Genomic DNA, 27,701 nt, shown 5'->3' with positions numbered 1-27,701 from the left:
CATCATGTAAGCGACTAGCAGCTGAGTTAATCTCTGTAACCCGTAACGCTGAAGGTTCTAACCGAGCTCAACCTGGAATAAAATATATAAAACCCAGCCATGTCCATCTGTACCTTCCTTCAGAAGCACCCTTGATTCTCTGACCTCTGGAATCGTAGTCCATAACCTGATGCCTCATCCAGCAACTCTCTGAAATTTGTGTCAGAAACAAAAACACATTTAGCAAATAAAAGCAAATATATTTTATTCCTCTAACTCTTTGTGAAGGAAGCTTCTATTCTATACTATTAAAACTATAGAAGCGTAGCAGATTACAGATATGGCTTCGTTACTCTATAATCCAGGTCTTTCAATACACACCAACTGCCGCTAGATGGCACCAATACGACTAAAGCTGAAAACAGCAACAAGATAAAATACACAAGTAAAAAAAGACAGGAAGTGCAGAGTAAACGGATTCCCTGTTTTACTCGGGACTTTCATGTGCGTAACTTTTTCGTTGAAAATATTCAGTAGGTAAATGTTCTGTTTCCATTAAAGTTTTGAGCACACGTAGATACAGCGACAGCTGCTAGCAGTTAGCTTTTGTGAAGCTAGCATGATCGTCGAGTGACCCTCGGCTTGTCATGGATGGTCTTAGTATAACTGCAAATGAAGTGGCTTTGGAGGGGCTGGATGGAATTACTCTCCCCTCATTGTGGTTAAGACTAGAAAACAGACAACCAAAGTTCCCCCTCAAGCTTGACGAACCAACCAAGGAGCTCCTATGGAGGTCACTTACCAGCGACCCCGACCTGAAATTTTATCAAAACCCAGAGGAGAGAGACGACATTGTATTGTTTGACAGGTGAGCGCTCTTTTGACTCGGTTCCCTCTGATTTAAACGATTTAATACTTGAATTGAGTTTTATTTTTTTCCATACAATTGCCCCTGTTACATTAAGGCTACTGTGATCTCATATGCCAACAAAATTTAGTGATTTTGCTGTTGTTTTTGGCAAAGGGGGAGAAATCCCTGTACTGACGTTTGTTTTATACTACTCAGATTCGGTGACATCGATCCAGAGACGGGCATTGAAATCAAGCAAAGCTTTAACGAACGGGTTAAAGACGTCTACCCTATCCATATCGTGGAAAACCGTGATGGAATACAGGGCTCATGTGCATTCTTCACACAGAGGACTGATGTCACAAAGCACGTCCGCTCCAAGTCTTTCACCCCTTTACTGAGCCTGCAGGAGGTCATGGAAAGGTTGGTACACTTGGACTGTTTTGGTTTTTCTAACTAATACCTCACCTATAGAGACCAGAACCACTGCACGTGTTTAAAGATACCACTATCAAATTGCAGCATTTTATAAACTTGGGTTTGTGGACTGATGGAAAAAATTCTTCCCTTTATTCTCACCGTTTTACCCGGTCAGATATGGCCGAAAGCTTGTTGTTGTGGCGTCCCCGAAGATGCGATTCAGGGCACTGATCGGGAGTGAAAGCGATCCCGATTTGAAGCTCACGGATGACTCTTACTGCGTGCTGGAACGAGTGGGCCGAGCGCGTTGGCAAGGGGAGCTGCAGAAGGATCTGCACGGGCACTCGTTCAAGTGAGACGCTCGATCACACGGATCCACCGCAGCTGTCAGGAAACCAATCTAATGGCTGTGTTTTTGTCAGAATTGATGCACGAAAGTTGCACTATTTGAGGATATCTCTGGTCAAACATGGACTCGTGACCATGCAGTCCCACTGTACCCGAGTGAAGACGGGACAACAGCAGCACTCCATTCTTCTTCTGCTCAAGCGCTTTCACATCAACAGGTCTGTTTAAGCTCAGGAATGTAGTCACATGTCCAAGAGGCGTGTTGTTTTATTTGATTGTGAAGGCAGCATATGGTGATGCACCAACTGGAATTCTCCCAAGTGCAAATCAGTTTCCTTTAAATTCTTTCCTTCTGTGTCTGCATGCGTCGCCCCCTGATTGACTTCTTTCCCAACTCTTCTTGGCTTTCAGGAGGTCCAAGTATGACATACTGATGGAGTATGTGTCCAACTTTCTCCAGCGGTCTCCTGGTCAGGTTGCCTCCATTATCACACTTAAGGCACAACTGGTGAGTCTGTCTGTAGATGTGTGATGCCTTGTGCGTTTCACTGCAAAGTTTCCGTAACGTTTGCCATGTTGTCCTCCTCTCTTTGCAGAATGTAACTGATAGTTCTTTAAAGCGGGTTATTCAATACATGAGATCTGCCAAGTTAATTGAGATTCAGCAGTATCCTCTGGAAGATTTGGATCCCAGCGCTGGACCCTGTGTCTACAAAAAAGGTGACTTGACCAGTAACTTAAAGCTTTCACAGTCCAAAGCAGATTTCAAAGTTCATTTCAAATTGTCCAACTTTTTTTTATATGCATCATTTTCCAGGGCATAAAGTCCTTGTGCGCTGTTTAAAACTGTTGAAGCCATATTCGAAGAAGGGCGTCACCGAAGTTTACATTGAGGAGGACGAGGACGACGATGAAGATTACACTGAGACGGGCAGGGCTCTTCCTCCAGAGGGGCGAATCATGGAACAGGACCTGTTGTCACAAGCCTATCAAATTGGTAAGCAAAACACTCACAGCAAGCTCATGTATGGAGTCTGAGCAGAGTATCTGGATGCTTTTTATTATCTTTTTTTAATATCCAGAGAAAAAAAATTGTTTTAAGTGCTCATAACTTGTTTTCTTTGTCTTGTCTTCAGTTTTATCCTGTGGTTCAAAGGGAATCCCCCAGTCTAGCATTGGGTTCAGGATGAATATCGGTAAACTGGAGTCTCGTATGATCTGCCGAAGGCTGGAGAGGGATGGCATGATCAAGGTAAGGTCAACACAAGGTCAGGTTTATGTCCCTCGTGCACTACTCAAATTCAGTTTTAACACTTTGTTCTTGGAGGGTGAGCATTTCTAATTTGAATTATATAAACAGCTTTTGCATGGATTTTAATGAGAGAGACATTTGTTAGTATTGTATTATTTAACTTGTAGCTGTATCTGTTGTAAATCGGATCGGACTGACTTATTTTCTGTCCCTGCAGGGATTCATGGAAGATGAGGGCCGTCAGAGGACCACAAAGTTTATTAGCCACAAGTGTGTCTTCATGAACCTTTCTAAAGTCTTCATGAAGAGCTGCAGCTGTTAAATGAACCCTGTTGTCTCTCAGGTGTGCTGGTGTGAGTAATCAACTGCAGCTCTTCGTTAAGGAGCAGGAACGGAACAAGCTCCTCTGCTCGGCCGACCCCCAGGTATCCAGCACTCCGCCATCAACCCCTGCCGCTTCATCAACCTCAGAATCTGCCAACGCCAAAACCCCGGCATCACGGAGGAAACAAAAGGCGGGAAAAAGAGGACAAACCAAAGATCTGGAGGAGGAGCCCTTGATGGGGACGGTGGAAGCAGCGGATGAACATTTGGACGAGGGAGAAAAATCTGGAAGGAAATCTAGAGCCAAACAAAACACCACAGGAAAAGGAAATATTGAAGAGTCTCCAGCGGAGAACTCAGACGCACAACCTGCCGCAGGTGAACATCGGTACCATTTTCATATGCAAACTCTTATTTTCAACAATCTTCACCTTGTTTTTTTTCTCTCCACTCAGATGAAATCCCAGACTGCAGCAAATACACCCCTCCTGCACCTCATCCAGCTGGTAATTATGTTATAAACACTTGTCGAACAGCTTTAGCTACATTTTAGCGACAGGCATACTTTATATTTCCAACGCTGGATAAATGCATGTCTTTGCTTTTTCTTTTATCAGAGCAACATCCTGTTAAAGAGGAGAAAGAGCGGTCCTCGTGTCCCACTGGGACGGCACCTCAGAGTGATCCCGGCAATAACAACATTGTTGAAGTGACATCTAAGGTGAGACTAAAGTAGTTTTATTTTATTTTATTCTTTCTGGGTGCTTAAGATGAGCAGATCAGTGCTGATGAACTGGAATTTCGTCCCACCTCCTTCAGGCCACCAAAGCAGAAAAATCCTCTGAGAGGTCCCACGAGACGTATCGCTTGTTAAGGAGGAAGAACCTGATCGTTGAGGCTGTCCGCAACTTCAAAATCATAGAGGGCCTCTTCCAGTCAGTTGATGATGTTGCCCTGAAGCATTTTAATAAAGAGTTGACAGATTTGTCAACATGTACTCTCTTCCTGCAGGTTGCAGAAGATGATCAATGATGAGGAGAAGCAGGGAGGATTCAACTCAAAGTGCTGCAAGAAGACCATTTTACGCCTGGTTCACAGCCTGTCCAGAGAAGGCCTGCTGAAGTTCTACTGCACCACTGTCATACAGGATGGAATCACAAAGAAGGTAGATGCAAAACACCTCATGAATGCTGTAACTGTACACAGAATCACGTGATCATTTATTGTTTGCTGCTGTGCAGGTTGAGTTGGTCGTTCATCCTTCAATCCAGCCCAACGATGAAATAGTGACCCGAGCCATTGAACAGATCCGATTCAAGATCTCCAGTTCCCACACAGCCGCACGGTGAGCACAAAGAAGTAGTCTTGTACTCTGTGAGTCTTCTGTTTGCTTCATCTACCGTTCTCTTCTTTCATCCAGTCTGCAGATTGCTGAGGAGAATACCAGAGAACAGCTGTCTGGGAAAACATCTGCCTCGAAATTTAAGAGCAAAGTTGACAAAAGGAGACTGAGCGGCCAACAAGAGGAGGAATTCAAGCCTGTGCATGGTACCATTTAGCAGTACAGTAAAACAATCAGTGTGTAAGTAGAATCAAAATTAAGACAAGCTCATTCTTGTATTCCATGTCTGTGCTTCTAGTTCGAGGATTGGGAAAGAAAATGGGCTTTCTGCCCAAGATGCCTCGACTACGGGTCATCCATACCTTCATCTGGTACCTGCTGTATGGACATGCACAAAAAGACAACACAGCTGCTCCACCAGTGGGCAACCAGAGCAGCCCAGGACCCACCGAAGAGCCCGTGGACAAGAATATAGAGTCTGCGTCCCCAGACCAGGACGTGACCTCAACACCAGTGGACAACAACGCAGAGTCTGTGTCCCCAGGCCAGGACCTGCCCTCAACACCAGTGGACAACAACGCAGAGTCTGCGTCCCCAGGCCAGGACCTGCCCTCAACACCAGTGGACAACAACGCAGAGTCTGCGTCCCCAGGCCAGGACCTGCCCTCAACACCAGTGGACAACAGCGCAGAGTCTGTGTCCCCAGGCCAGGACGTGTCCTCAACACCAGTGGACAACAACGCAGAGTCTGCGTCCCCGGACCAGGACGTGTCCTCCTCTCCCGGTGCGGACGTAAAAGCGCTGAAGGAAGAATCCAAATCCAGTTCAGCTGAATCTGACTTAAAAGGTGAGAGTTTGGATCAAACATCTGATTTTAGAGTGTTTTATTATTGGCACCTTTACAACTTTTCGCCTCCACCTGACAGTGTATGTGGACGAGGACTCGTGGAAGAGGTTCGTGCCCTCCGTCCGTGTGCTTAAAGATTATGGTAGCGGCTGGGCGATGGTTGGCGACCTGCTCCTCTGCTTGCCCCTCTCTATCTTTGTTCAGTTCACCCAGATCAATTATAAAGTGAGCACATATTTGTTTTCATTCAGATTTGATGCCTCAACAGATTTTAATGCTGTATTAAGAGGCGATACAAAAATGTTTGACTGCCCACAGGTGGACGATCTGGAGGAATACCTCAACGACCCTGTGAAACAGCACTACCTGATCCGATCGCTGCCTGCCCGGATGAAAAGACAGCTGCTTTACAAAAGGTGACCCTTCTTCCCTCCATCTGCCTGTTATCACTGCTTTACCCTCTAACCTGGCAGTTTTGTCTTCTTTATTTAAGGAAATACATCTTTGCCTTTCACGAGAACCTCCAGAAATTGGTCTATATGGGTTTGCTGCACTTTGCTCCAACAGAGAAGTTCAAAGAGAAAGACCAGGTTTGCTGCACTGTAATGATTCATCATCACGACTGGAAATTGGAACTGGAAAGTCACGGGAAACGTCACCTAAACGGAGCCGTTTATTTCCGGATCTGCACAGGCAATCATTTATCTGAAGCTCAAAACCAGCATTGTTGACACCACCAGCTCTGAGCCGCACTACTGGCTGGTCACAGAATGTCCTGACAAACCGTTTGAGCACCGCCAGTACACGTTCAACAGCGCCGAAGATGTGGAGAACTACTGGTTCGATCTGATGTGCGTCTGCCTCAATACACCACTGGGTACGTGTGTGCACACTGTGACAGAGGATAACGCGCAGCATCGAACATCACGTCTGCGTCTCTTTAGGTGTCGTGCGCAATAGGAGGAACGTCACTGAAGAGGAAGTGGACCCTTCCTTCGTCCATGACCGCACTGTTTTTGTGGGACTAGCACACTTGCTAAAGTAGGTGCATCCGATTTCTAAAACAAATTATTCAGGGTGTTCCTTTAACAATGTGTTACACAAAAATAATGTATATGTGCACATGCCTTTGCACACCCAGGGGAAGTCGCGAAGTGTGTGATGACGGGTCGCTACCAGGAGACGGGAGAGGAGCAGGAGGCCTGGACTCTGAGTTCTTTGGCCACCTTAAACGCAACTGGTTTTGGACCAACCACCTTCTCGCCTCAAAAACAGTATGTGCATGAAACAGAAGAGAACCGGTGCGTTTAGCCAACAGACTGATGACTGGATGTTTGTGGACATTTTCAGCGCCAAAGTGCTTTAGAGGCCAGGGAGAATAAGATCAGACTGAAGAGCCTGCTGAGTAAAAATGCTCTCCGCTTCGCACTAAGAGCTGGTGAGTCACAGTTGGACCAGAAACTTTGTATTTATTTAGTATTTGAGAGTTCTTAATCTTGATTGATTTCTCATGTTTACATGACTATCAGGAGGGAGTGCTGGTCCACGTTATGTGACGGCAAAGCGACCACTGTTAACAGAAAGAATAGAGGTGAGAGGTCTTGTTGATCAATGTTGTTGTCGTTGGCATTGGTATGCTTAGATGCACCCTAATCTAGTACGCTATTCTATGTTTTGGGTGTGTTTAGTTTTACATCATGCGTTATAAACTTCCTGTGTCCTGCTGACAGCTGGATATCGAACCTGCATCCAGGAACCAGCAGGTGGTTGGAGGAAAGGGGCAGAAGAGGAAGAGGACCAAAAAGGAGGCTGTCAAGGCTCCTCGCAAGAAAAGGAAAGGTACACCATGGCAACAAACAAATAATGGCGGGGTGAAATCTGACAACTTACGCTTTGGTCTGTTTTTGGACTTCTGTGCCATCAAGAACCAAAGAAGCGAATGCCTGCACACGACGAGGCCGACCACAGAGCTCTGAAGATGATGACCAGACAGAGGGTGAACTGGTCCGTTCAGGAGGACTCGCTCATGATGCTCTGCAGGGTGGCCTCCCATCTGCTCAACAGCAAGGTGAACACACACAGATGGATGATGCATCTTCGTCTGATGCTGAGCTCAATTCTCTGTCACCAATGTCCATCAATGTTACCACGGTGGGTGATTCTCTTTTATTCATGTGCTGCAGTTAAAGAGACCATTCATTCCCTACTGTGTGGTCAGAGACCTGCTCCATTCAGAGTTTGAAATGTCATTGGATAAAACATCTGTTGCGGCTGGACGCCGCACACGTTACATCCTCAAAAACCCGCAGACACTCCTCAACTACAGGTAAATACATTTTTTCCCCTCCCCTATTTGAGCCCTGTAGTTTTGAACATAAGCCGTGTGTTGCAGAATCAGTCTGGCTGAAGTATACCAGGACAAACCTCTGATGAAACTGCTGGAGGAGAAGAAACCAGCCAATCCAGAGAACGGCGAGGTGGGTTTTGAGCATCCCGCTGCTGTGGCTGCTATTTTCTTCCCAAGAAGTGCTTGGTGGGCGAAATTCTCCACTCTTGTTTATAGGATTGTGCCGAAGTGTTCGCGGAGTACGTCAGACTGCTGCGACAGAAGTTCAGCACGGCTCCGAGCCTCAGCGACACGATCGTGCCCGACACCAAGCATCAACTGTGTGAATGGTAAGAAGTCAACTGAGTTTGACAGGAAACTGAGTAAAGCAATAATGCCGCGTGTCTGCCTTGCAGCTATACGGTTTTAGCCATTCAGAGTGGAGGTCAGATACCTTCCAGAGACATCATCACCTGGTGAGAACGTTTGATCTTCTCTCTTTAATTTTAATTGGGCAGCTAATTAACGGTGTCTCTGTGTGAACTCTGCAGCAGAGAAGACATCCACACTATAGTTTTAAATAACCTGATCCAGAGCACTCTGGCAATGAACAACACCCAGATGAAGTCCTCCAGATCTTTTCAGGTGAGCTGATTGTTATTTTTACTGTCGGCTCTGACAATCAGAACACTGTCAAATACTGACTGCTGACACATATCTGCCTGTGATCTTCAATTCTAGACCTTCCAGTTGTACAGCAAATATAACCAGGAATTGCTGTGCAAAGTGTTCCTGGAGTGCAGAAGGAGGGGTTTGGTCAACCGACGCCGCGTCAATCAGTCATTTGGACCGAAGAAGAACCGAGCCCTGCCGATCCTTCCAATGTCGTACCAGCTGTCCCAGTTCTACTACAGGTACTCCCAGAGAGGGTCGATGTGTGTTTGAAGTGGTTGCAGCAGTTGCTGAACATTGAGGCACTTGTAATGTGTTGACAGGTCTTTTTCGACCCGCTTTCCTCATTCCCTCTTCACCGATTCCTTCCGCTTCCTGAAGACTCTGAGAAACAGCAAGACGGACGACAGAAAGCTGACCATTGAGTTCTACAATGAAACTCTGAACAGGCTGGAGAATGTTGAGGAAACTACTGGAATGACTAAAGAATCTGGAAAAAGCAAAAAACAAAATGTCAGTAGTGAGGATGATGGAGCAAGAGATGGGCCGGAGATGAAGGAGTCCACTGTGGAAGAAGAGAAAGAAAAAGGAGAAGAGAAGAATCCAGAGGGACGTCTAACTTCAGACTCTGCTGAGGTTCTTCTCGCCACAGAGTCTGGAGATGATCGTCTGCCCAAAGCTGCCTCAGAAGAGGCTCCAGACGTGTCGGACATGATGGTTTTTTCTCTGGATTCTCCAGGGGGTGTGTGCATGACCTCTCTCACTCTGATTTCCCTGGGAATGCTGAATGTCCACATATCCATACCGAAACACATCGTGGTGGTGGACAGCAACCTGGTGGACAACGACACTGTGAAGAGGTGAGAAGAAATCATGTTCCATATAAACCAAATGCCTCTAGCTGTTTGACATGGTTCTAACACTTATTACATTCAAGGAGATATTTACGCTTTGCAGCCCTTTTAAAACGTACAGACAGTAGTTAAATTACCTCTTAAGTCACCGCTTCTTCAAAGCGTCCGTATTTGGTTTTACCACAAGAGGGCGTAGTTTCGCGCAAAGCATTTGTGAACGTGGAGACAAATACTCAGTAAAATGACAACTAGTTTAATTTATTTTAAAGTCTAAAGTTTTCTTATTTTTCAGTATGGCAGCACTGGATGATGACGAAGATGATGATGATGATGAAAATGAAGAGGGTGAAAGAAAACAAATGGTGGTGAAGGCACACCAAGCATCACACACCAAGTACCTGATGATACGTGGATACTGTAACCCTGGCATCGGTAGAGTGGCTTTTATTTAATAATAGGACTGTGTAAAAAGTTGTTTTAAATCATGGATTTATTATTTATTAGGTGTATCTTATTATTCTCAGTGAAACGACGTGACCTCCACACCGTGGACAGCATCGTGGTCGAGTCTTGCATCATAAGGCTGCAACTGCGCAACCGCGCTCTCATCATGTGTACCAAGAGAGGGTAAATATTAATCGGGTCATACTCCGATGCGGTGAATGCTGCAGAAACTCGTAGACTTTCTCCCCTTTTGTCCCCCCAGATGCTCTGCTGGATTTGAACAAATGCGGTCCTGACATGCTGCCGCCTAGCCTCACCTTCACTTACCCCTCCCCTCCGTCCAGCGCCTTGGAATGCGAGAGTCGCTTGATTCAAAGAGGATACACGCCGCAGGATGTAGAAGCATGTGCTCGGCTCCAGAGGAACTTGGACGCAGCTGGTGAGGCTGGCTTGGACCTGCACGACCTCTGCAAGACCCACGCCCTGCTAGAGGACCCGCGGTCTGGGCGCACCAGAAACCTGCTGCAGTATATGAAGGTGTCACGTTTACTGCCTGCTAGAAATGGATCATTTCAGCATGAATTCAGTGCGGTGCCATAGCAGCACAACTTTAAACTAGTTAGTTGTTGATGTTTGGGGATTAATCAATCAATACCTCGTTTGTACTCCGTGTGTTTTGTAATTCCTGATCCAGGATTTGCGAGAAGAAGGACAGGTGGTTCAAGTTGGGTGTCTGGCCATGCGTTGGGTGCTCACGCATCACGCCGACCCGTGGTTACTCACTTTACAAACCAAATGGGCCACTGCCCTTCCCACCCGTGACGAACCGAAGACCCAGTCCAACGTGCGCAAGAGGAGCAGACAAGACGCCCTGCGGGAGACGGAATGTCCCGCAAAAAGATCAACGGTGGACGCAGGAGAGGCTGAGCATGCAACGAAGCCACCTGGAGAAGCCGCCGAAAAGAGGACGCATGAGGAAGAGCTGGGGGATGAAGAGGGCAAAGATGGAGGCAAACTGATGAATGTGGAGGCAGGACAGCAGGTGCAGCCTGAAGACATTGCAGGTGAAAAGAAGATGGAAGCTGAGGAAGAACAAGAAAAGAGTGAGCCTGCAGTCGGAGATGAAGAGGAACACTTGCCGACAGCAGCATCGTCTGACGTCGATGATGAGTGAGCACACTGAGTCATCGTTTTCCAACTGTAATTTACTGTTGATCAACTCTTCACGCCTTCTCTTTCCTCCATCAACAGGAAGATCTGGAGCTTCGTCAGCCGTCCGTGGCGGATGGTGGACAGCAACTTGAACCGACCAGTGTGCAAGGGCATGCTGGAGGGCGTCCTCTGCCACATCATGTCCCGCCCCGGAATCACACACCACACGTTGGTGGAACATTACAAAACTGTGCTGCAGCCGATGGCACTGCTGGACCTGGTGGAGGTAAGTGCAGACTCTCCCTCGGGCGAAGTCGAAGCCAGATTATTAGTTCGGCTCGTTTGAATGCCCTCGTCTCCCCCGCAGGCTCTCATAGACATGGACTGCGTGGTGAAGAAAACTCTGGTCAAATCAGCCAAACCTTCCCTGTTCTCCTGCCCCGCCAGCTCCGCTGAGGCGAGGCCGGGTATGGAGGAATTGGACGGCGTCTACTACGAACCCACGCTCACCTGCAGCCTGCGACTCGCCCAGGTGTTACCATACGAACGCCACTGGAACTACTGCCTCGGTTAAACTTTAGAGACCAGCTCAGCACTGTCAGACTGTTGTGGCAAACCCTTTTTGATTTATTTATTATTTTTCTTAAATGTATTTTTGTATGTAAAAATTCAAGATTGCAGATTAAAGTGCAACATAATAAATTCTCGTCCTGTTGTGTCGTGAGTGTAATGATTGTTGGTTTTATTAAGAGAACAATGGGCCAGATTCACCAGTATGTTCTTAAGAATCTTCTTAGATTCTTTCTTAAGTTGTTATTAAGAAGTTTTTTAAGAAAACCCTACGTCGGATTCATCAACGCGTTCGTAAGCCTCAGAATTGTTCGCAGCTGTGTTCTCAGATTGATGAATGCCATCTGTTCGTAAGTTGAAGGGCGTGCCAGGTGAGTCTAATTAACATACGATTAGCATAAGTCACCGCCCACTAATGCCCATAAAAGGAACTGCAGCAGGACCCTGTAGACAGAGCAAAAAGCAGCCAAATGCCCAAAGCTTGCCTCTCCACGCCTGATTTCTGACGCCGTGTTGAACAATCAAGAAAGGATGGCTAACACGCTTGATAAAATTGCCTCAACCCTGATGACTATAGCCAACACGCTTAAAGAAATCAACGAGAATGTAAAAAAAATAAGAATGTAAAAAAAAATAAACGTGTAAAAGCTGTGCTCGGATTGTGACAATAATGCATTTTATTCACAAACGGGCAATTAATCGCGCTCGAACGTGAACCGCGTGCCTGCAGTCTGGCCCCATCATTGCGTCAGGACGCACATCCTCACGGGGTTGTGGCTCTGTGTCCACACACATCCAGCGCCCCTTTAACATGCCGATGGTGCGTTCAATGGTGGAGCGACTGCGCGCATGCATCTGATTGAATAAAACTCCTGTGGAGTCTGAGGGTTGGTCAGTGGTGTCAACCACCAGGGAGCCAGGGCATATCCTCGATCCCCTAATAAAATAAATCAAGATAAAATCAAATAAAAAGACAGTTTTGGCATGGTTTCCAATTTGGTTGATTAATGTTAAGTCATTGGCACATTTACGTAATTTTAAATTCTCCGTAAATCACCAAAAATAGGAAATAAACAAATAAATAAATAAATATGACAGAATTATCATTGTAATATTGAATTTTATTGAACTGCACAAGAGAAGAAAACACAACCATGCCAACATGTCGGCACTGAAATGTGCGCCATATACAGCTAACACAGAGATCTTTTTTTTTTTTTAAAAAGCTTCCAGGAAACAGATAAAGGAAGGCAGCTTCCGGACTCCTTTCACCAAGATTCAAAAAGGGCAACCGCTTAGCTCACTATAAAAGGAACACAAACCCGAGTGTGGGCTATTTTCTATAGATTGCGAATTTTCTATTGTACGTGCGCCGATTTAGCGTCACTCCAGGTCAAATACAAGTCAACCCAGTCGTGATAGCACCGGTATTTCTTGCCTCTTCCGTTACTTTCAGTTTCTTTAAGCTCACGTCCTGCCCCCATCTGAGAACATTTACACCCTCTATTCTGCTTTCGGACTTCAATTTTCGACCTTAAGTCGCTCGCTGAGCCTTTTACATTGGAAGTCATGTTTTTGTCCACTTTGCTGCTCGTTGCTTTGATGGACTTTTTGATCCACTTCTCGGGTAAGATCCACGACCTTTAATAATGTCAGGTTCAGTCATTCGTCCTACTGTCGCACGTGTTCAGATAGAGTCTCCTTGGCCTACGCATTCTATTTATTGTTTCTTTGTTTGAATCGTTGGTTTTAGAAAACTTTCCGATATTTTATATTTGAGTTGAGAACGGAGACCACGCGAATCGCGGTGCGTTCAAGGCTCTTTCGATTTTCATTTTAAACACGGGCAAAAATAGACCAATGAAGAGAAGCTTCCTTTCAGCATATTTGCTGTGGAAGAGTTGTAGAGTTTAATTTTACATTAATGTACCTGCATGACCTCTGCCTATTCTCTCTTCTACCTGTCCTCCACTTCTCCTGTCTCTCTACCCAGTCGCCATCAGCAGGAGGGTCCCATGATCCTGGTCCTGCTCAAGGGTTCTTCCTGTTAAAGGGGAGTTTTTCCATGCCACTGTTGCTTGTTGGGGGTCAGGCCCTGGGAGACAATTTTGATTGTAACAGAGGCTATATAAATAAAGATCGAGTGATTTGTTTGTACAGTCTGTTTTCTGATGTTTTCCTGACGGGTACAGAACAGTGTGTGGATTCCCCTGTGTTCACGCCACCCTCGCTGGTAGTGAAGTTTGGCGCTTCAGCCACGGCCAGCTGCTCCGTGTGTGAGAAGGATTGCCTTGGCACCGTCTTTGGTTTGGAACATGCCATCGGCAACTCAGAAATAAGTGGAACCAGTATCGTTTGGAAGGTCAACAGCCTGACTGAATGGGTCACGTCACTTTTATGTTACTATAACCGTAAGGATGGCCGTCAATGTTCTAAGACTTTAGGCATAACTCTCTACAGTAAGTCACCTTTCTGCAGAACAAATACTGCCACCGGCACATCTTCCAGCATTTGCAGTCAGCATGGTCGTTTTATTTCCGCAGAGCCTCCAGATAGAGTGTTGGTCAGCTTTGGCCATGGCAGTGAGCTGTTGTTGGAGGGTGAAAGTTATCTTCTGGAGTGTCTCGTCGAGAACATTGCTCCCCTCAAACACCTGATCGTGACCTTCTACAAAGGACCGGAGGCACTGGCTCAGATGTACTTTAACAGCAGCCGAGAGCCGAAACCAGTGACTAAAACCTCCATCCTCGACATCACCGCCACCAAAGAAGATGATGGAGCCCAATACTGGTGCGACGCCCGGCTGAATCTTGATGTGCAAGAGGTTCCTCTAACGGTGTCTTCACAAAAACTCTACGCTACCGTATACTGTGAGTATTGCTGTTTTGGCTACTTTCCACCATTTCTATTTACAGTATTGATCACTAGACGTGTTATTTCCCCACCTCCTGATCCAGATGAGCCCCGGCTCTTATCGCCATTGGATCCAGTTGTGATTACCGTCACAGAGGGAGAACAATTGGAGCTGAACTGCTCGGCTGTGGGAAAGCCCACTCCTTCATACGTGTGGACGCATCCAGCCAGTGCAAATATCTTCTCTAACACCAGTGTTTACAGCATAAAATCTGTGACCTTTGGGAATGAGGGGCAGTACAGCTGCACTGCCAGCAACATCATGGGGACGGTCACCGTCAACTTTAGCGTGCACGTCAAAGGTGAGCTCTACCGAGTCTGCCATCTAGCGTTGAGTAGACGTTTGCTAATGAGGAGCAAACGCAGAAGCTGATTTGTCTAAAGTGATTTCTTCTTCTTTTTCCCACCCTGACCCTGTATAGGAAACAACATCGGATATATCATAGGCCCGCTGATAGCAGCCATTGTTCTCATCATCATTGTTGGCCTGGTCATCTACAACATCTACTGCAAACGCAAATGAAGAGGGAGTTTCAGCCCAGAGCAGTCTAACCATCTTCGCACAGAACACCCTCCTGTGCCCAAGTCTGCACAGCCTGCAAACATGCGCACACCTCACGTGCCTTCTTCTACGTGATGGTACAAATGCTAGAAAAGGACAATTCACTGAAAATTTTACCAACTATCCAATAATCTCTCAATACTGAAGAGAAATGGGAGAAGAAGGATGGATAGATGGATTACTGTATCTAGTGTCACTGCTGTCTTGTAACAACATGTATGTTTATATAAATGCTTTTGTGTAGTGGCTGAAAGGTTAAGCCGGAATTACATCGGCCGGTTAATTGTTATCATGTGTATTTGTTGGTCTGTTTTACAATTTTGTATTCCAGTGAAGAGTGTTGGATCGCAATACCTCCCGTATGTAACTGCTAATCTGCGTGTTCTTTGAATGAAGACTTCGAGAAGATCAAGAGTCCACTTCCACTGTTCTTCCACAGACCGAGGATAGGGAGAACATTTTCCCTGATCCCAACACATTTTGCCACATTCCAGTTCCATCTTTAACTATGCTCCCAAGTGAGATTGAATGTGAATGACTCCAACGGTCAACTCAATGCCTCACTGAAACAAGCTTCTAGATCAAACGTCTTTGATCCGGTTCCACTCTGGGGGTTAATTCCCAAGGACAAAGAGCCTTTTAATTCACGTTCACTCTGGCACTTTTCCAACCCACACAAAAACACAAATCTCGGGGGTCGGGAGTGTCCGTCCCGTCAACTGCGCTCCGAGTCCCAACCCAAATCTTTTTCATATACAGTGCTGTGTATACAGCAATACAGCACTGTACTAGTTCCGGTTTACTCTAACCGTACTTACGGACTCTAACCGTTCTTATTTACGGACTCTAACCGTACTTACGGACTCTAACCGTTCTTATTTACGGACTCTAACCGTATTTACTAACGGACTCTAACCGTTCTTATTTACGGACTCTAACCGTATTTACTAACGGACTCTAACCATTCTTATTTACGGACTCTAACCGTACTTACTAACGGACTCTAACCGTTCTTATTTACGGACTCTAACCGTAATTCCTGCAGTCGTTTCAATATTTTCTATATTTGTATCTGGAATTTATAACTGGGACACTTCAATTGACAGTGACGACAAACTTTTGGAAATTGCCAATATGCAGAGCTTTGATTAAACAGGCGTCTGCTTACCTTTTTATTAGGGATCCCTTTGTCGTCAGTTGTCCTCCGAAGTGACCGTTGTTTAATTCTTTGCCTCAGATGACTTCTCTGTCTTCATCACGTCGGGGTCACCAAATTGTTGGATCGCGATACCTCCCGTATGTAACTGCTAATCCGCGTGTTCTTTCAATGAAGACTTCGAGAAGAAAAGTACCAGTAGTAAGTTTGTTTTTGGTGCGTTCGGTTTGTTTCATTTACCCTCATCATGTATGTAAGACTCATGGAGTTTGCACTGGTGGCTCTACTCATTTTTTCCACTTTTCGCTTGTTTACAGCAGGGATCAGCAGTTCGCCCTGCGGAGCTCTGCGGCGCTGCCCAGGCAGCGACCCGATGTGCCCCCCGAGCTGAGGAGAAGGAAACGGGGATGCCGCGCCGGGGTCGAGCGCCGTGCCAGGAGGAGACGCTATCGGCCCGTCCTGTCCTCCATCATCATGGGGAACGTCAGATCTCTCCCCAACAAGATGGACGAGCTGGCGGCGCTGACCCGGCATCAGCGGGAGTACCGGGAGAGCAGCCTGCTGCTGTTTACGGAGACCTGGCTAACCGCGCTAACTCCGGACACGGCCGCACAACTTGAAGGATTTACTCTTTTACGGGCAGACAGAAGCAGGGAGAGTGGTAAGAGGAAGGGAGGAGGACTGGCAGTGTTTGTGAACGATAGATGGTGTAACTCTGGGCACATCACTATCAAGGAGCAGCACTGCTGTAAGGACATCGAACTGTTAGCCGTTAGCATGAGGCCTCACTACCTGCCGAGGGAGTTCACACATGCCCTCGCGGTGGTTGTGTACATCCCCCCCTCTGCTAACGCTGATGCAGGCTGCAGACACAGCACCCTGACGCCCTCCTCCTCATCTCTGGAGACTTCAATCATGCCTCTCCATCATCTTCTCTGCCCAAATTCACCCAGTACGTCACATGCCACACCAGGGACTCCCAGAGAGGGTCGATGTGTGTTTGAAGTGGTTGCGGCAGTTGCTGAAAATTGAGGCACTTGTAATGTGTTGACAGGTCTTTTTCAACCCGCTTTCCTCATTCCCTCTTCACCGATTCCTTCCGCTTCCTGAAGACTCTGAGAAACAGCAAGACGGACGACAGAAAGCTGACCATTGAGTTCTACAATGAAACTCTGAACAGGCTGGAGAACGTTGAGGAAACTACTGGAATGACTAAAGAATCTGGAAAAAGCAAAAAACAAAATGTCAGTAGTGAGGATGATGGAGCAAGAGATGGGCCGGAGATGAGGAGTCCACTGTGGAAGAAGAGAAAGAAAAAGGAGAAGAGAAGAATCCAGAGGGACGTCTAACTTCAGACTCTGCTGAGGTTCTTCTCGCCACAGAGTCTGGAGATGATCGTCTGCCCAAAGCTGCCTCAGAAGAGGCTCCAGACGTGTCGGACATGATGGTTTTTTCTCTGGATTCTCCAGGGGGTGTGTGCATGACCTCTCTCACTCTGATTTCCCTGGGAATGCTGAATGTCCACATATCCATACCGAAACACATTGTGGTGGTGGACAGCAACCTGGTGGACAATGACACTGTGAAGAGGTGAGAAGAAATCATGTTCCATATAAACCAAATGCCTCTAGCTGTTTGACATGGTTCTAACACTGCCTTGTGCTTTATTACATTCAAGGAGATATTTACGCTTTGCAGCCCTTTCAAAACGTACAGACAGTAGTTAAATTACCTCTTAAGTCACCGCTTCTTCAAAGCGTCCGTATTTGGTTTTACCACAAGAGGGCGTAGTTTCGCGCAAAGCATTTGTGAACGTAGAGACAAATACTCAGTAAAATGACAACTAGTTTAATTTATTTTAAAGTCTAAAGTTTTCTTATTTTTCAGTATGGCAGCACTGGATGATGACGAAGATGATGATGATGAGGAAAATGAAGAGGGTGAAAGAAAACAAATGGTAGTGAAGGCACACCAAGCATCACACACCAAGTACCTGATGATACGTGGATACTGTAACCCTGGCATCGGTAGAGTGGCTTTTATTTAATAATAGGATTGTGTAAAAAGTTGTTTTAAATCATGGATTTATTATTTATTAGGTGTATCTTATTATTCTCAGTGAAACGACGTGACCTCCACACCGTGGACAGCATCGTGGTCGAGTCTTGCATCATAAGGCTGCAACTGCGCAACACGCCTGCTCATCATCTGTTACCAAGAGATGGTAAATATTAATCGGGTCATACTCCGATGCGGTCAATGCTGCAGAAACTCGTAGACTTTCTCCCCTTTTGTCCCCCAGATGCTCTGCTGGATTTGAACAAATGCGGCCCTGACATGCTGCCGCCTAGCCTCACCTTCACTTACCCCTCCCCTCCGTCCAGCGCCTTGGAATGCGAGAGTCGCTTGATTCAAAGAGGATACACGCCGCAGGATGTAGAAGCATGTGCTCGGCTCCAGAGGAACTTGGACGCAGCTGGTGAGGCTGGCTTGGACCTGCACGACCTCTGCAAGACCCACGCCCTGCTAGAGGACCCGCGGTCTGGGCGCACCAGAAACCTGCTGCAGTATATGAAGGTGTCCCGTTTACTGCCTGCTAGAAATGGATCATTTCAGCATGAATTCAGTGCGGTGCCATAGCAGCACAACTTTAAACTAGTTAGTTGTTGATGTTTGGGGATTAATCAATTAATACCTCGTTTGTACTCCGTGTGTTTTGTAATTCCTGATCCAGGATTTGCGAGAAGAAGGACAGGTGGTTCAAGTTGGGTGTCTGGCCATGCGTTGGGTGCTCACGCAGCACGCCGACCCGTGGTTACTCACTTTACAAACCAAATGGGCCACTGCCCTTCCCACCCGTGACGAACCGAAGACCCAGTCCAACGTGCGCAAGAGGAGCAGACGAGACGCCCTGCGGGAGACGGAATGTCCCGCAAAAAGATCAACGGTGGACGCAGGAGAGGCTGAGCATGCAACGAAGCCACCTGGAGAAGCCGCCGAAAAGAGGACGCATGAGGAAGAGCTGGGGGATGAAGAAGGCAAAGATGGAGGCAAACTGATGAATGTGGAGGCAGGACAGCAGGTGCAGCCTGAAGACATTGCAGGTGAAAAGAAGATGGAAGCTGAGGAAGAACAAGAAAAGAGTGAGCCTGCAGTCGGAGATGAAGAGGAACACTTGCCGACAGCAGCATCGTCTGACGTCGATGATGAGTGAGCACACTGAGTCATCGTTTTCCAACTGTAATTTACTGTTGATCAACTCTTCACGCCTTCTCTTTCCTCCATCAACAGGAAGATCTGGAGCTTCGTCAGCCGTCCGTGGCGGATGGTGGACAGCAACTTGAACCGACCAGTGTGCAAGGGCATGCTGGAGGGCGTCCTCTGCCACATCATGTCCCGCCCCGGAATCACACACCACATGTTGGTGGAACATTACAAAACTGTGCTGCAGCCGATGGCACTGCTGGACCTGGTGGAGGTAAGTGCAGGCTCTCCCTCGGGCGAAGTCGAAGCCAGATTATTAGTTCGGCTCGTTTGAATGCCCTCGTCTCCCCCGCAGGCTCTCATAGACATGGACTGCGTGGTGAAGAAAACTCTGGTCAAATCAGCCAAACCTTCCCTGTTCTCCTGCCCCGCCAGCTCCGCTGAGGCGAGGCCGGGTATGGAGGAATTGGACGCCGTCTACTACGAACCCACGCTCACCTGCAGCCTGCGACTCGCCCAGGTGTTACCATACGAACGCCACTGGAACTACTGCCTCGGTTAAACTTTAGAGACCAGCTCAGCACTGTCAGACTGTTGTGGCAAACCCTTTTTGCTTTATTTATTATTTTTCTTAAATGTATTTTTGTATGTAAAAATTCAAGATTGCAGATTAAAGTGCAACATAATAAAATCTCGTCCTGTTGTGTCGTGAGTGTAATGATTGTTGGTTTTATTAAGAGAACAATGTTTTTGCCGTTGAACCCTCCCGGGATTTTGGCCCTTGTTCCGGATCTTGATTGTGAAGCTTGACAAATGGATGTGGGGGTGTTTAATGGGGTGTGTGGCCTTCGCAGATGACGTGGTTCCCTGGGCTCCGCCACCATATACATCTAACACAGAGATACTTAAAACTTGAGGAAATTCAAAAGTAAAGAGCTGGAGGGTACATGGGGTCAACTTCCTCTTTGTGAACGTCATCATACAGAAACTTCGGTTTTACTTCTGTTATTTGGCAGTTTTGGAAAGTCTGTGTCAGACTGTTTCCTCATTAGTTTTTCCAGACTGAATTAAAACAGCTCTGAAAGTTGTTCGCAATAAATGAATGGTTAATGGGCCTAGTACAGTATCTTGGATCTGCTCACAGCAATAAAAAGGCGTATCACCGGAAGCAGAACATGAAAAAGGGGGCGACGCTTTTTAAAATCTGTTGGCATGAGAGGCACGGATGGAAAAAATCAAACCACAGCCGATATATTTTTTAAAAAAAGCTTCCAGGAAACAGATAAAGGAAGGCAGCTTCCGGACTCCTTTCACCAAGATTCAAAAAGGGCAACCGCTTAGCTCACTATAAAAGGAACACAAACCCGAGTGTGGGCTATTTTCTATAGATTGCGAATTTTCTATTGTACGTGCGCCGATTTAGCGTCACTCCAGGTCAAATACAAGTCAACCCAGTCGTGATAGCACCGGTATTTCTTGCCTCTTCCGTTACTTTCAGTTTCTTTAAGCTCACGTCCTGCCCCCATCTGAGAACATTTACACCCTCTATTCTGCTTTCGGACTTCAATTTTCGACCTTAAGTCGCTCGCTGAGCCTTTTACATTGGAAGTCATGTTTTTGTCCACTTTGCTGCTCGTTGCTTTGATGGACTTTTTGATCCACTTCTCGGGTAAGATCTACGACCTTTAATAATGTCAGGTTCAGTCATTCGTGTTACTGTCGCACGTGTTCAGATAGAGTCTCCTTGGCCTACGCATTCTATTTATTGTTTCTTTGTTTGAATCGTTGGTTTTAGAAAACTTTCCGATATTTTATATTTGAGTTGAGAACGGAGACCACGCGAATCGCGGTGCGTTCATGGCTCTTTCGATTTTCATTTTAAACACGGGCAAAAATAGACCAATGAAGAGAATCTTCCTTTCAGCATATTTGCTGTGGAAGAGTTGTAGAGTTTAATTTTACATTAATGTACCTGCATGACCTCTGCCTATTCTCTCTTCTACCTGTCCTCCACTTCTCCTGTCTCTCTACCCAGTCGCCATCAGCAGGAGGGTCCCATGATCCTGGTCCTGCTCAAGGGTTCTTCCTGTTAAAGGGGAGTTTTTTCCTTGCCACTGTTGCTTGTTGGGGGTCAGGCCCTGGGAGACAATTTTGATTGTAACAGAGGCTATATAAATAAAGATCGAGTGATTTGTTGATAGGACAGAGGCTCACCGATACAAAAATCATGAAAACTTAAATGATCATATTAGAAATATTATTAGAAACGTAAAGAACACAAATACACACAGGTACACACTTGATAACTTGGGGTGAAGTTCAGATAAGCAGCTTACAGTCTGTTTTCTGATGTTTTCCTGACGGGTACAGAACAGTGTGTGGATGCCCCTGTGTTCACGCCACCCTCGCTGGTAGTGAAGTTTGGCGCTTCAGCCACGGCCAACTGCTCCGTGTGTGAGAAGGATTGCCTTGGCACCGTCTTTGGTTTGGAACATGCCATCGGCAGCAAAGAAATAAATGGAACCAGTATCGTTTGGAAGGTCAACAGCCTGACTGAATGGGACACGTCACTTTTATGTTACTATAACCATAAGGATGGCCGTCAATGTTCTAAGACATTAGGCATAACTCTCTACAGTAAGTCACCTTTCTGCGGAACAAATACTGCCCCCGGTGCATCTTCCAGCATTTGCAGTCAGCATGGTCGTTTTATTTCCGCAGAGCCTCCAGATAGAGTGTTGGTCAGCTTTGGCCATGGCAGTGAGCTGTTGTTGGAGGGTGAAAGTTATCTTCTGGAGTGTCTCGTCAAGAACATTGCTCCCCTCAAACACCTGATCGTGACCTTCTACAAAGGACCGGAGGCACTGGCTCAGATGTACTTTAACAGCAGCCGAGAGCCGAAACCAGTGACTAAAACCTCCATCCTCAACATCACCGCCAGCAAAGAAGATGATGGAGCCCAATACTGGTGCGACGCCCGGCTGAACCTTGATGTGCAAGAGGTTCCTCTAACAGTGTCTTCACAAAAACTCTACGCTACCGTATACTGTGAGTATTGCTGTTTTGGCTACTTTCCACCATTTCTATTTACAGTATTGATCACTAGACGTGTTATTTCCCCACCTCCTGATCCAGATGAGCCCCGGCTCTTATCGCCATTGGATCCAGTTGTGATTACCGTCACAGAGGGAGAACAATTGGAGCTGAACTGCTCGGCTGTGGGAAAGCCCACTCCTTCATACGTGTGGACGCACCCAACCAGTGCAAATATCTTCTCTAACACCAGTGTTTACAGCATAAAATCTGTGACCTTTGGGAATGAGGGGCAGTACAACTGCACTGCCAGCAACATCATGGGGACGGTCACCGTCAACTTTAGCGTGCACGTCAAAGGTGAGCTCTACCGAGTCTGCCATCTAGCGTTGAGTAGACGTTTGCTAATGAGGAGCAAACGCAGAAGCTGATTTGTCTAAAGTGATTTCTTCTTCTTTTTCCCACCCTGACCCTGTATAGGAAACTACTGGTACATCGGATATATCATAGGCGCGCTGATAGCAGCCATTGTTCTCATCATCATTGTTGGCCTGGTCATCTACAACATCTACTACAAACACAAACGAACAGGGAGTTACAGCCCAGTGCAGTCTAACCATCTTCGCACAGAACACCCTCCTGTGCCCAAGTCTGCATAGCCTGCAAACACGCGCACACCTCACGTGCCTTCTTCTACGTGATGGTACAAATGCTAGAAAAGGACAATTCACTGAAAATTTTACCAACTATCCAATAATCTCTCAATACTGAAGAGAAATGGGAAAAGAAGGATTGTTATCATGTGTATTTGTTGGTCTGTTTTACAATTTTGTATTCCAGTGAAGAGTTAGGTCACAGAGCGATGAAACACAAGCATTTACCAAAGTATACTTTATGCTGTGAATGAATTAAAACTATTTGTCAATACACTATGATGGAGCTAAGTGTGTAATAGTTATGGGGCCAGTTTCCAACACAGAGCTTTAGGGATTCAGTGCAAATGAAAATGTAACCACGAAAACAGTATGGCGACCTCAGGTGAGATGTCTACATTCCTGTCTGCATTCCACATTTATCATGTTCATATTGCTGTGACATCACTCATGTTGGATGTTTTCTGTCTTTAGGCTCGGTCGAAGAACTTTAAACCGGCTTTAAAAAAGAAAAATAATTCAATAATCCCAGACAGCAAGGCACTCAATTCATTAGTCTTGAGTTTTATTTGTGGTTTGCTGTCTGGAATTATTGAACACCAGCAACCTCAGGATGATGACCATTTGGATTGTTCAGATGAGGACCTTAGCGTAAATAGAAAATGTACCAAAGAAAGTCAACAGATTACTTCCTTTAGTAAATATAGTACACTGACTGTGTCAATCTTTGACACATATCCTCCATAGGATGAAAATGACTTTATTTGTTGTTTTTTCCAGGGGAAATTAATCTGAACAGGGCAAAAGAGCCTGCAGTTCACAGTGAGCGTGGACTTCTGCTTTAACATCCCTGAGAGAAGATAGTATAGATAAGTGTTTTTCTCATTTTTGCCATATTTGAATGCATCTCGTCTAGCTGAAGTGTTCCAATGTGAAAAGCGGCTACACATCCTCTAGGGTCATTCCCTGCTTCGGCCACATCTGCTTGACCCCGAGCTTCCAGCAGTGCTGCTTCAGGTAGTTGTGGAGCACAGCTCTTGTTACCTTGCAGCACCTTCTTGGCTCCCGTGCTAAGTGTATTACGTAAATACTGGAATCAATCTTTCACACAACACAATGCGGAGATACTGTATTTATCATTTGATTACGCAGAGAACTACAAATCGCGCTTGATGATGACGTAGGTCTGTTTACTTCCGGGTGCGTCTGATGACAGCTCGGGGATTTCTCTAAACGGCTTCGTCCACTAAGGGGATTTTGAAAACTCTTAACTGTCTTGATTATTGGAACTGTGTTGTTTCAGCTCTTCCCAACAGAAGACGAGAAGATGAGCGGCGCAGCGGGCATCGATTACAGCGTCTGGGATCACATATACGTGTCGGACGATGAAGACGTGACCAGCCCGTTCGTCGACACGTCGAGTTTGTTCAGAATGAGACACCGGGTCAGCACTGAAACTTGTATCCGTGAAGTCTGGAGTCCTGTACCCGGTTAGTTTAACCTTCTAGAGGCGACCCTATAGAAGTTCCAATCCCAGAGTCGCTACAGGATGGTAGCCTGTTGGTGTTAAACTTGTCGCCCTAAACCATCAGGAATCTCCTTCATTTGTTCTTAACAGATTATATGGATGATTTTTATGACAGTATTACGAAAAGTAAAGGAAAGGTGGATTCGAAATCAAAGAAAATGAGAAAAGCCATTTCAACTGTAAAAATGTACCAAAACAAGCAAACACTGGCCTTTGGGAATAAGAATATGGTAATAAAGGGAACCCCTTTTGTGATAAGATTTGTGTAGAAAGCGTGAGCAGGTGTTTAACCAAATTAAACAAAAGGTTTCATCCATTATCCTGTAGCATGAACTGAAACATTTAATCGATTGGCTGCTTTGGTTTACCTCAGTTTGTGCGGCTCTGGTTCTGTGTAATGAGCTTAGTTGCTGATGTTTAGCTGTTACGTGACCAGTAAAGTGAAGGTCCCATCCTGACCTGTAGTGTCCTGGGCTTTCCTGCTATATTTTCATCAATATTTCATCATATATATAGACGTGTAGATGAGTGTGCTAACGTACAGCTGTTTAAGTGGGTGTACTTTTGTCAAATGACATAATGTCAGCCTACTGCTAAGTGATCTTTCTTTGCTTTAACAGTTTTTCCTCTACATTGTCGTAGTTTGCTTCACCATATGCGGTGTCTGGCATTTAATTTTATATTTAAACTATTGCGCTTGTCCTCGTTGACCAAAAATAACAGGCCCGGTTGGAGAGAATGGCTGAGTTTCAGCAGAGAGGAGACGACTTGGAGAACAACTTTGCAGAGTGCAAAAGGAGGCTGGAGGAGGCTGAGAGACACCTGAAGCAGCTGGAAGCAAGACGGAGTGATGGAAAGGAGGATGAGGAGCGAGATACTGAGCTGAAGAAGGTCCAGGCTGTGGTGGAGAAGCTGAAGGAAGATCAAAAGTCTTTTGGGAGATTGATCAGAGAGTACAGGCAAGAAGAGAAGACACTGCCCTGGAATGTTGATACGCTCAGCAAAGAAGGATTCAGCAAGGCAAGGCCGCGGTGGTGACCTGCATGTGAGGGTGGGGCAGGACTTCATACTGGTTATCTTTCATTCCAGAGTGTGCTCAACATCACGACTGTTGCAGATAAGGAAACCGAAGAGCAAAAAATGGAGAAGCAGAAGACCTTTGTGGAGAAACACACAAAAGAAATCAAACACTTTGGTAGGCTTTTACACTGTTGTGCCAGTTTATTCTAAAAATCACCAGTTAAATCAGACTGAAGACTGAAGATGCATCTCAGTTGCTAGTCTTTGAGTTACCAGAACTGGCTGATGTGCTTGTGCGTGCACCAGGTATGCTGCACCGCTGGGACGACAGTCAGAAGTATCTCTCAGACAACCCGCATCTGGTGTGTGAGGAGACGGCCAACTGTCTCGTTGTCGTTTGCATCGACTTTGAGATAGATGAGGTGAATGTCTAGGTGAACAAATCACGCGCCTTTCGTGATATACGGCTTTGAAAAAAGCACCATGCATTTGCAGAAACACGCGCTGATGGAGCAGGTTGCCCACCAGGCCATCGTCATGAAATTCATCCTGGATCTGGCTGAGACGCTGAAGGTGGACCCGAGAGGCTGCTTCAGACAGTTCTTCTCAAAGATCAAGGTCGGCGACAGCGTGATAAGCCTTTGGGTAGAGATCACAAGGTAACGCGGTTTCACTGTCCACCTCAGACTGCAGACCAGTCCTACCAGGACGCCTTCAACCGAGAGTTGGAGTCGCTGAAGGATCGGGTGCGTGGCTGTGCACGGATCCGAATGGAGAGCGCCATGAAAGAGCTAGAGGAAGAAGAGAGGCAGGAGAGACTGGGTCCAGGGGGTTTAGACCCTGTGGAGGTCTACCAATCTCTTCCAAAGGTGTGTGCACACGTGGGCTGGTTTTGGAGGTTTTAGAGAGAGCTTCAGTCCCCAGTTGCAGGTCTGTGAGGACGTGAGGGGGTTGCGGCATGTTGTTTAGCAGCTTAATCAGGAAATTGTGGACTGTACAATCACAATCAAGTTACTGTACAAGCAGAGTCTGAGATCATCCACGTGAAAGAAACGGGAAAGGAAAGGAAGTGGTTTATATTTCCACCGTGTGGCGTGTGGGAGGCCACAGATGACTGTGACACTGTGGTGTTTATAGTCATGTCTGGTCACAATAGTGAGGATCAAGTCTAAGATATTGTGCATAGATTTACAAAGAGACGAAGCTTCAGTACCTCAGTGTAACGAGGTAATGCAGCCTTCCACCGTGTCCTGTGATTAGAGACGGGCGTAGGAGCATCTCCTCTCTTCAAACATTAAATCAATAAACATTTTGTTATCATCAGTACTCTTCCTGTTCACGTGGGTTCAGCTTGGCTGCTTTAGTTGACCACTTATGTAAATTGTTTCACAGGAAATGCAGAAAAGCTTTGACGATAAGAACATTGAGATGCTGCAGGAGGTCATGAACAGACTGTCTCCTGAGGTGAGCTTGTATAGCTGTTGACAATGATCCTGGCACAAAGTGACATCTATTTATGTGTGCACAGGAAGCAAAGTACCACCTGAGGAGGTGCATCGACTCCGGACTATGGGTGCCTGAATCAGATGAAGAAACAAATGGAGAAGAAGATTATTAATGTGGGGAAGACCTTAACTAATATCAAAATAAGCATATGAATTTTTGTTAGTTTTACTTCAATTCTTGCAACAAATTAAATCATGTGTGACCTTTAAGTGTGTCTGTATCAGTTCGGCCAGTAGCAAACAACAAAAATGTTTCATTAAACCAACTGATCTTCCTCGTTTGGCTCGATTCGACAGCGAAACCCAGTGGTTGAAAATCTGAACTACACCGGCGAAACCTGCATCGGTCATCTGGTGAATCATTCTCAACTAGTCTCTCAACAATTAACATAAACCTTTTTATATTTGAACTTTCAGGCATTTTGAATATGTCGTGACAGGTATTAGAGGTACAAAAATAGGAACCGAGCTGACAGAATGTGCTCAATATAACCACAACACCACGGTTACCTACTATACATTTGACCTGAAATGCACGTATTCGAATTTTTCCTTAAAAAAAACCCCCCAAATAAACACAACCTTTCTTAAGAGTTGCTGGGACAGATCCAGAAATTATCTATTCATTTTTTTTAAGTTGACACATTTAAACTGTGACGGTCAATTTCAGACCCTTTGGGATTCCCGCTGATCCCTGACATGAATCATTAAGGTAAAATGTGGGTATATTAACGATTTCTGTTAAAA

General features: G+C 46.0%; 5 protein-coding genes across 6 annotated transcripts; all 5 read left to right on the top strand.

Moving 5' to 3' along the window:
• Positions 1–419: 419 nt before the first annotated feature.
• Positions 420–11,384, top strand: LOC130526771 (general transcription factor 3C polypeptide 1). Its single transcript, XM_057034678.1, has 40 exons — positions 420–847; positions 1,046–1,252; positions 1,425–1,601; positions 1,672–1,815; positions 2,009–2,105; positions 2,194–2,317; positions 2,415–2,594; positions 2,734–2,849; positions 3,067–3,119; positions 3,193–3,551; positions 3,629–3,679; positions 3,791–3,894; positions 3,993–4,108; positions 4,185–4,338; positions 4,415–4,518; positions 4,594–4,721; positions 4,814–5,362; positions 5,442–5,587; positions 5,681–5,778; positions 5,856–5,952; positions 6,056–6,239; positions 6,307–6,403; positions 6,504–6,636; positions 6,713–6,800; positions 6,892–6,953; positions 7,093–7,201; positions 7,288–7,430; positions 7,546–7,688; positions 7,755–7,839; positions 7,926–8,038; positions 8,105–8,164; positions 8,240–8,333; positions 8,430–8,602; positions 8,684–9,220; positions 9,507–9,646; positions 9,739–9,828; positions 9,921–10,195; positions 10,353–10,696; positions 10,910–11,096; positions 11,178–11,384. Exons 1-40 carry the CDS (start codon positions 627–629, stop codon positions 11,382–11,384), a joined length of 6,489 nt encoding a protein of 2,162 aa, XP_056890658.1. The 5' UTR covers positions 420–626.
• Positions 11,385–12,636: 1,252 nt separating this feature from the next.
• Positions 12,637–15,144, top strand: LOC130526883 (cell adhesion molecule 3-like). Its single transcript, XM_057034882.1, has 5 exons — positions 12,637–13,007; positions 13,573–13,839; positions 13,924–14,250; positions 14,338–14,595; positions 14,716–15,144. The coding sequence occupies exons 1-5, from the start codon at positions 12,950–12,952 to the stop codon at positions 14,814–14,816; spliced, it is 1,011 nt and encodes a 336-aa protein (XP_056890862.1). The 5' UTR covers positions 12,637–12,949; the 3' UTR covers positions 14,817–15,144.
• Positions 15,145–17,452: 2,308 nt separating this feature from the next.
• LOC130526848 (general transcription factor 3C polypeptide 1) lies at positions 17,453–19,933 on the top strand. The gene is made up of 7 exons (XM_057034826.1): positions 17,453–17,601; positions 17,899–18,038; positions 18,131–18,235; positions 18,314–18,588; positions 18,746–19,221; positions 19,303–19,489; positions 19,571–19,933. Exons 1-7 carry the CDS (start codon positions 17,453–17,455, stop codon positions 19,775–19,777), a joined length of 1,539 nt encoding a protein of 512 aa, XP_056890806.1. The 3' UTR covers positions 19,778–19,933.
• A 609-nt stretch (positions 19,934–20,542) lies between these two features.
• On the top strand, positions 20,543–23,029 carry LOC130526875 (cell adhesion molecule 3-like). The gene is made up of 5 exons (XM_057034873.1): positions 20,543–20,884; positions 21,586–21,852; positions 21,937–22,263; positions 22,351–22,608; positions 22,729–23,029. The coding sequence occupies exons 1-5, from the start codon at positions 20,827–20,829 to the stop codon at positions 22,905–22,907; spliced, it is 1,089 nt and encodes a 362-aa protein (XP_056890853.1). The 5' UTR covers positions 20,543–20,826; the 3' UTR covers positions 22,908–23,029.
• Positions 23,030–23,708: 679 nt separating this feature from the next.
• cdc37 (cell division cycle 37 homolog (S. cerevisiae)) lies at positions 23,709–27,164 on the top strand. Of its 2 annotated transcripts, XM_057034868.1 has the most exons (10): positions 23,709–23,723; positions 23,818–23,918; positions 24,205–24,345; positions 25,153–25,449; positions 25,519–25,624; positions 25,756–25,871; positions 25,945–26,067; positions 26,136–26,318; positions 26,842–26,913; positions 26,978–27,164. In XM_057034868.1, exons 3-10 carry the CDS (start codon positions 24,229–24,231, stop codon positions 27,065–27,067), a joined length of 1,104 nt encoding a protein of 367 aa, XP_056890848.1. In that variant the 5' UTR covers positions 23,709–23,723; positions 23,818–23,918; positions 24,205–24,228; the 3' UTR covers positions 27,068–27,164. The 2 variants fall into 2 exon arrangements, with proteins under 2 accessions (XP_056890848.1, XP_056890849.1); XM_057034869.1 differs by lacking the exons at positions 23,709–23,723; positions 23,818–23,918 and having other exon boundaries at positions 24,087–24,391.
• Positions 27,165–27,701: the final 537 nt, after the last annotated feature.

Source organism: Takifugu flavidus, chromosome 6 (assembly GCF_003711565.1).
Source record: "Takifugu flavidus isolate HTHZ2018 chromosome 6, ASM371156v2, whole genome shotgun sequence".
Classification (NCBI taxonomy): Eukaryota; Metazoa; Chordata; class Actinopteri; order Tetraodontiformes; family Tetraodontidae; genus Takifugu; species Takifugu flavidus.
The sequence above is the reverse complement of the archived record's forward strand: the minus strand, read 5'-3'. Positions and strand labels throughout refer to the sequence as shown.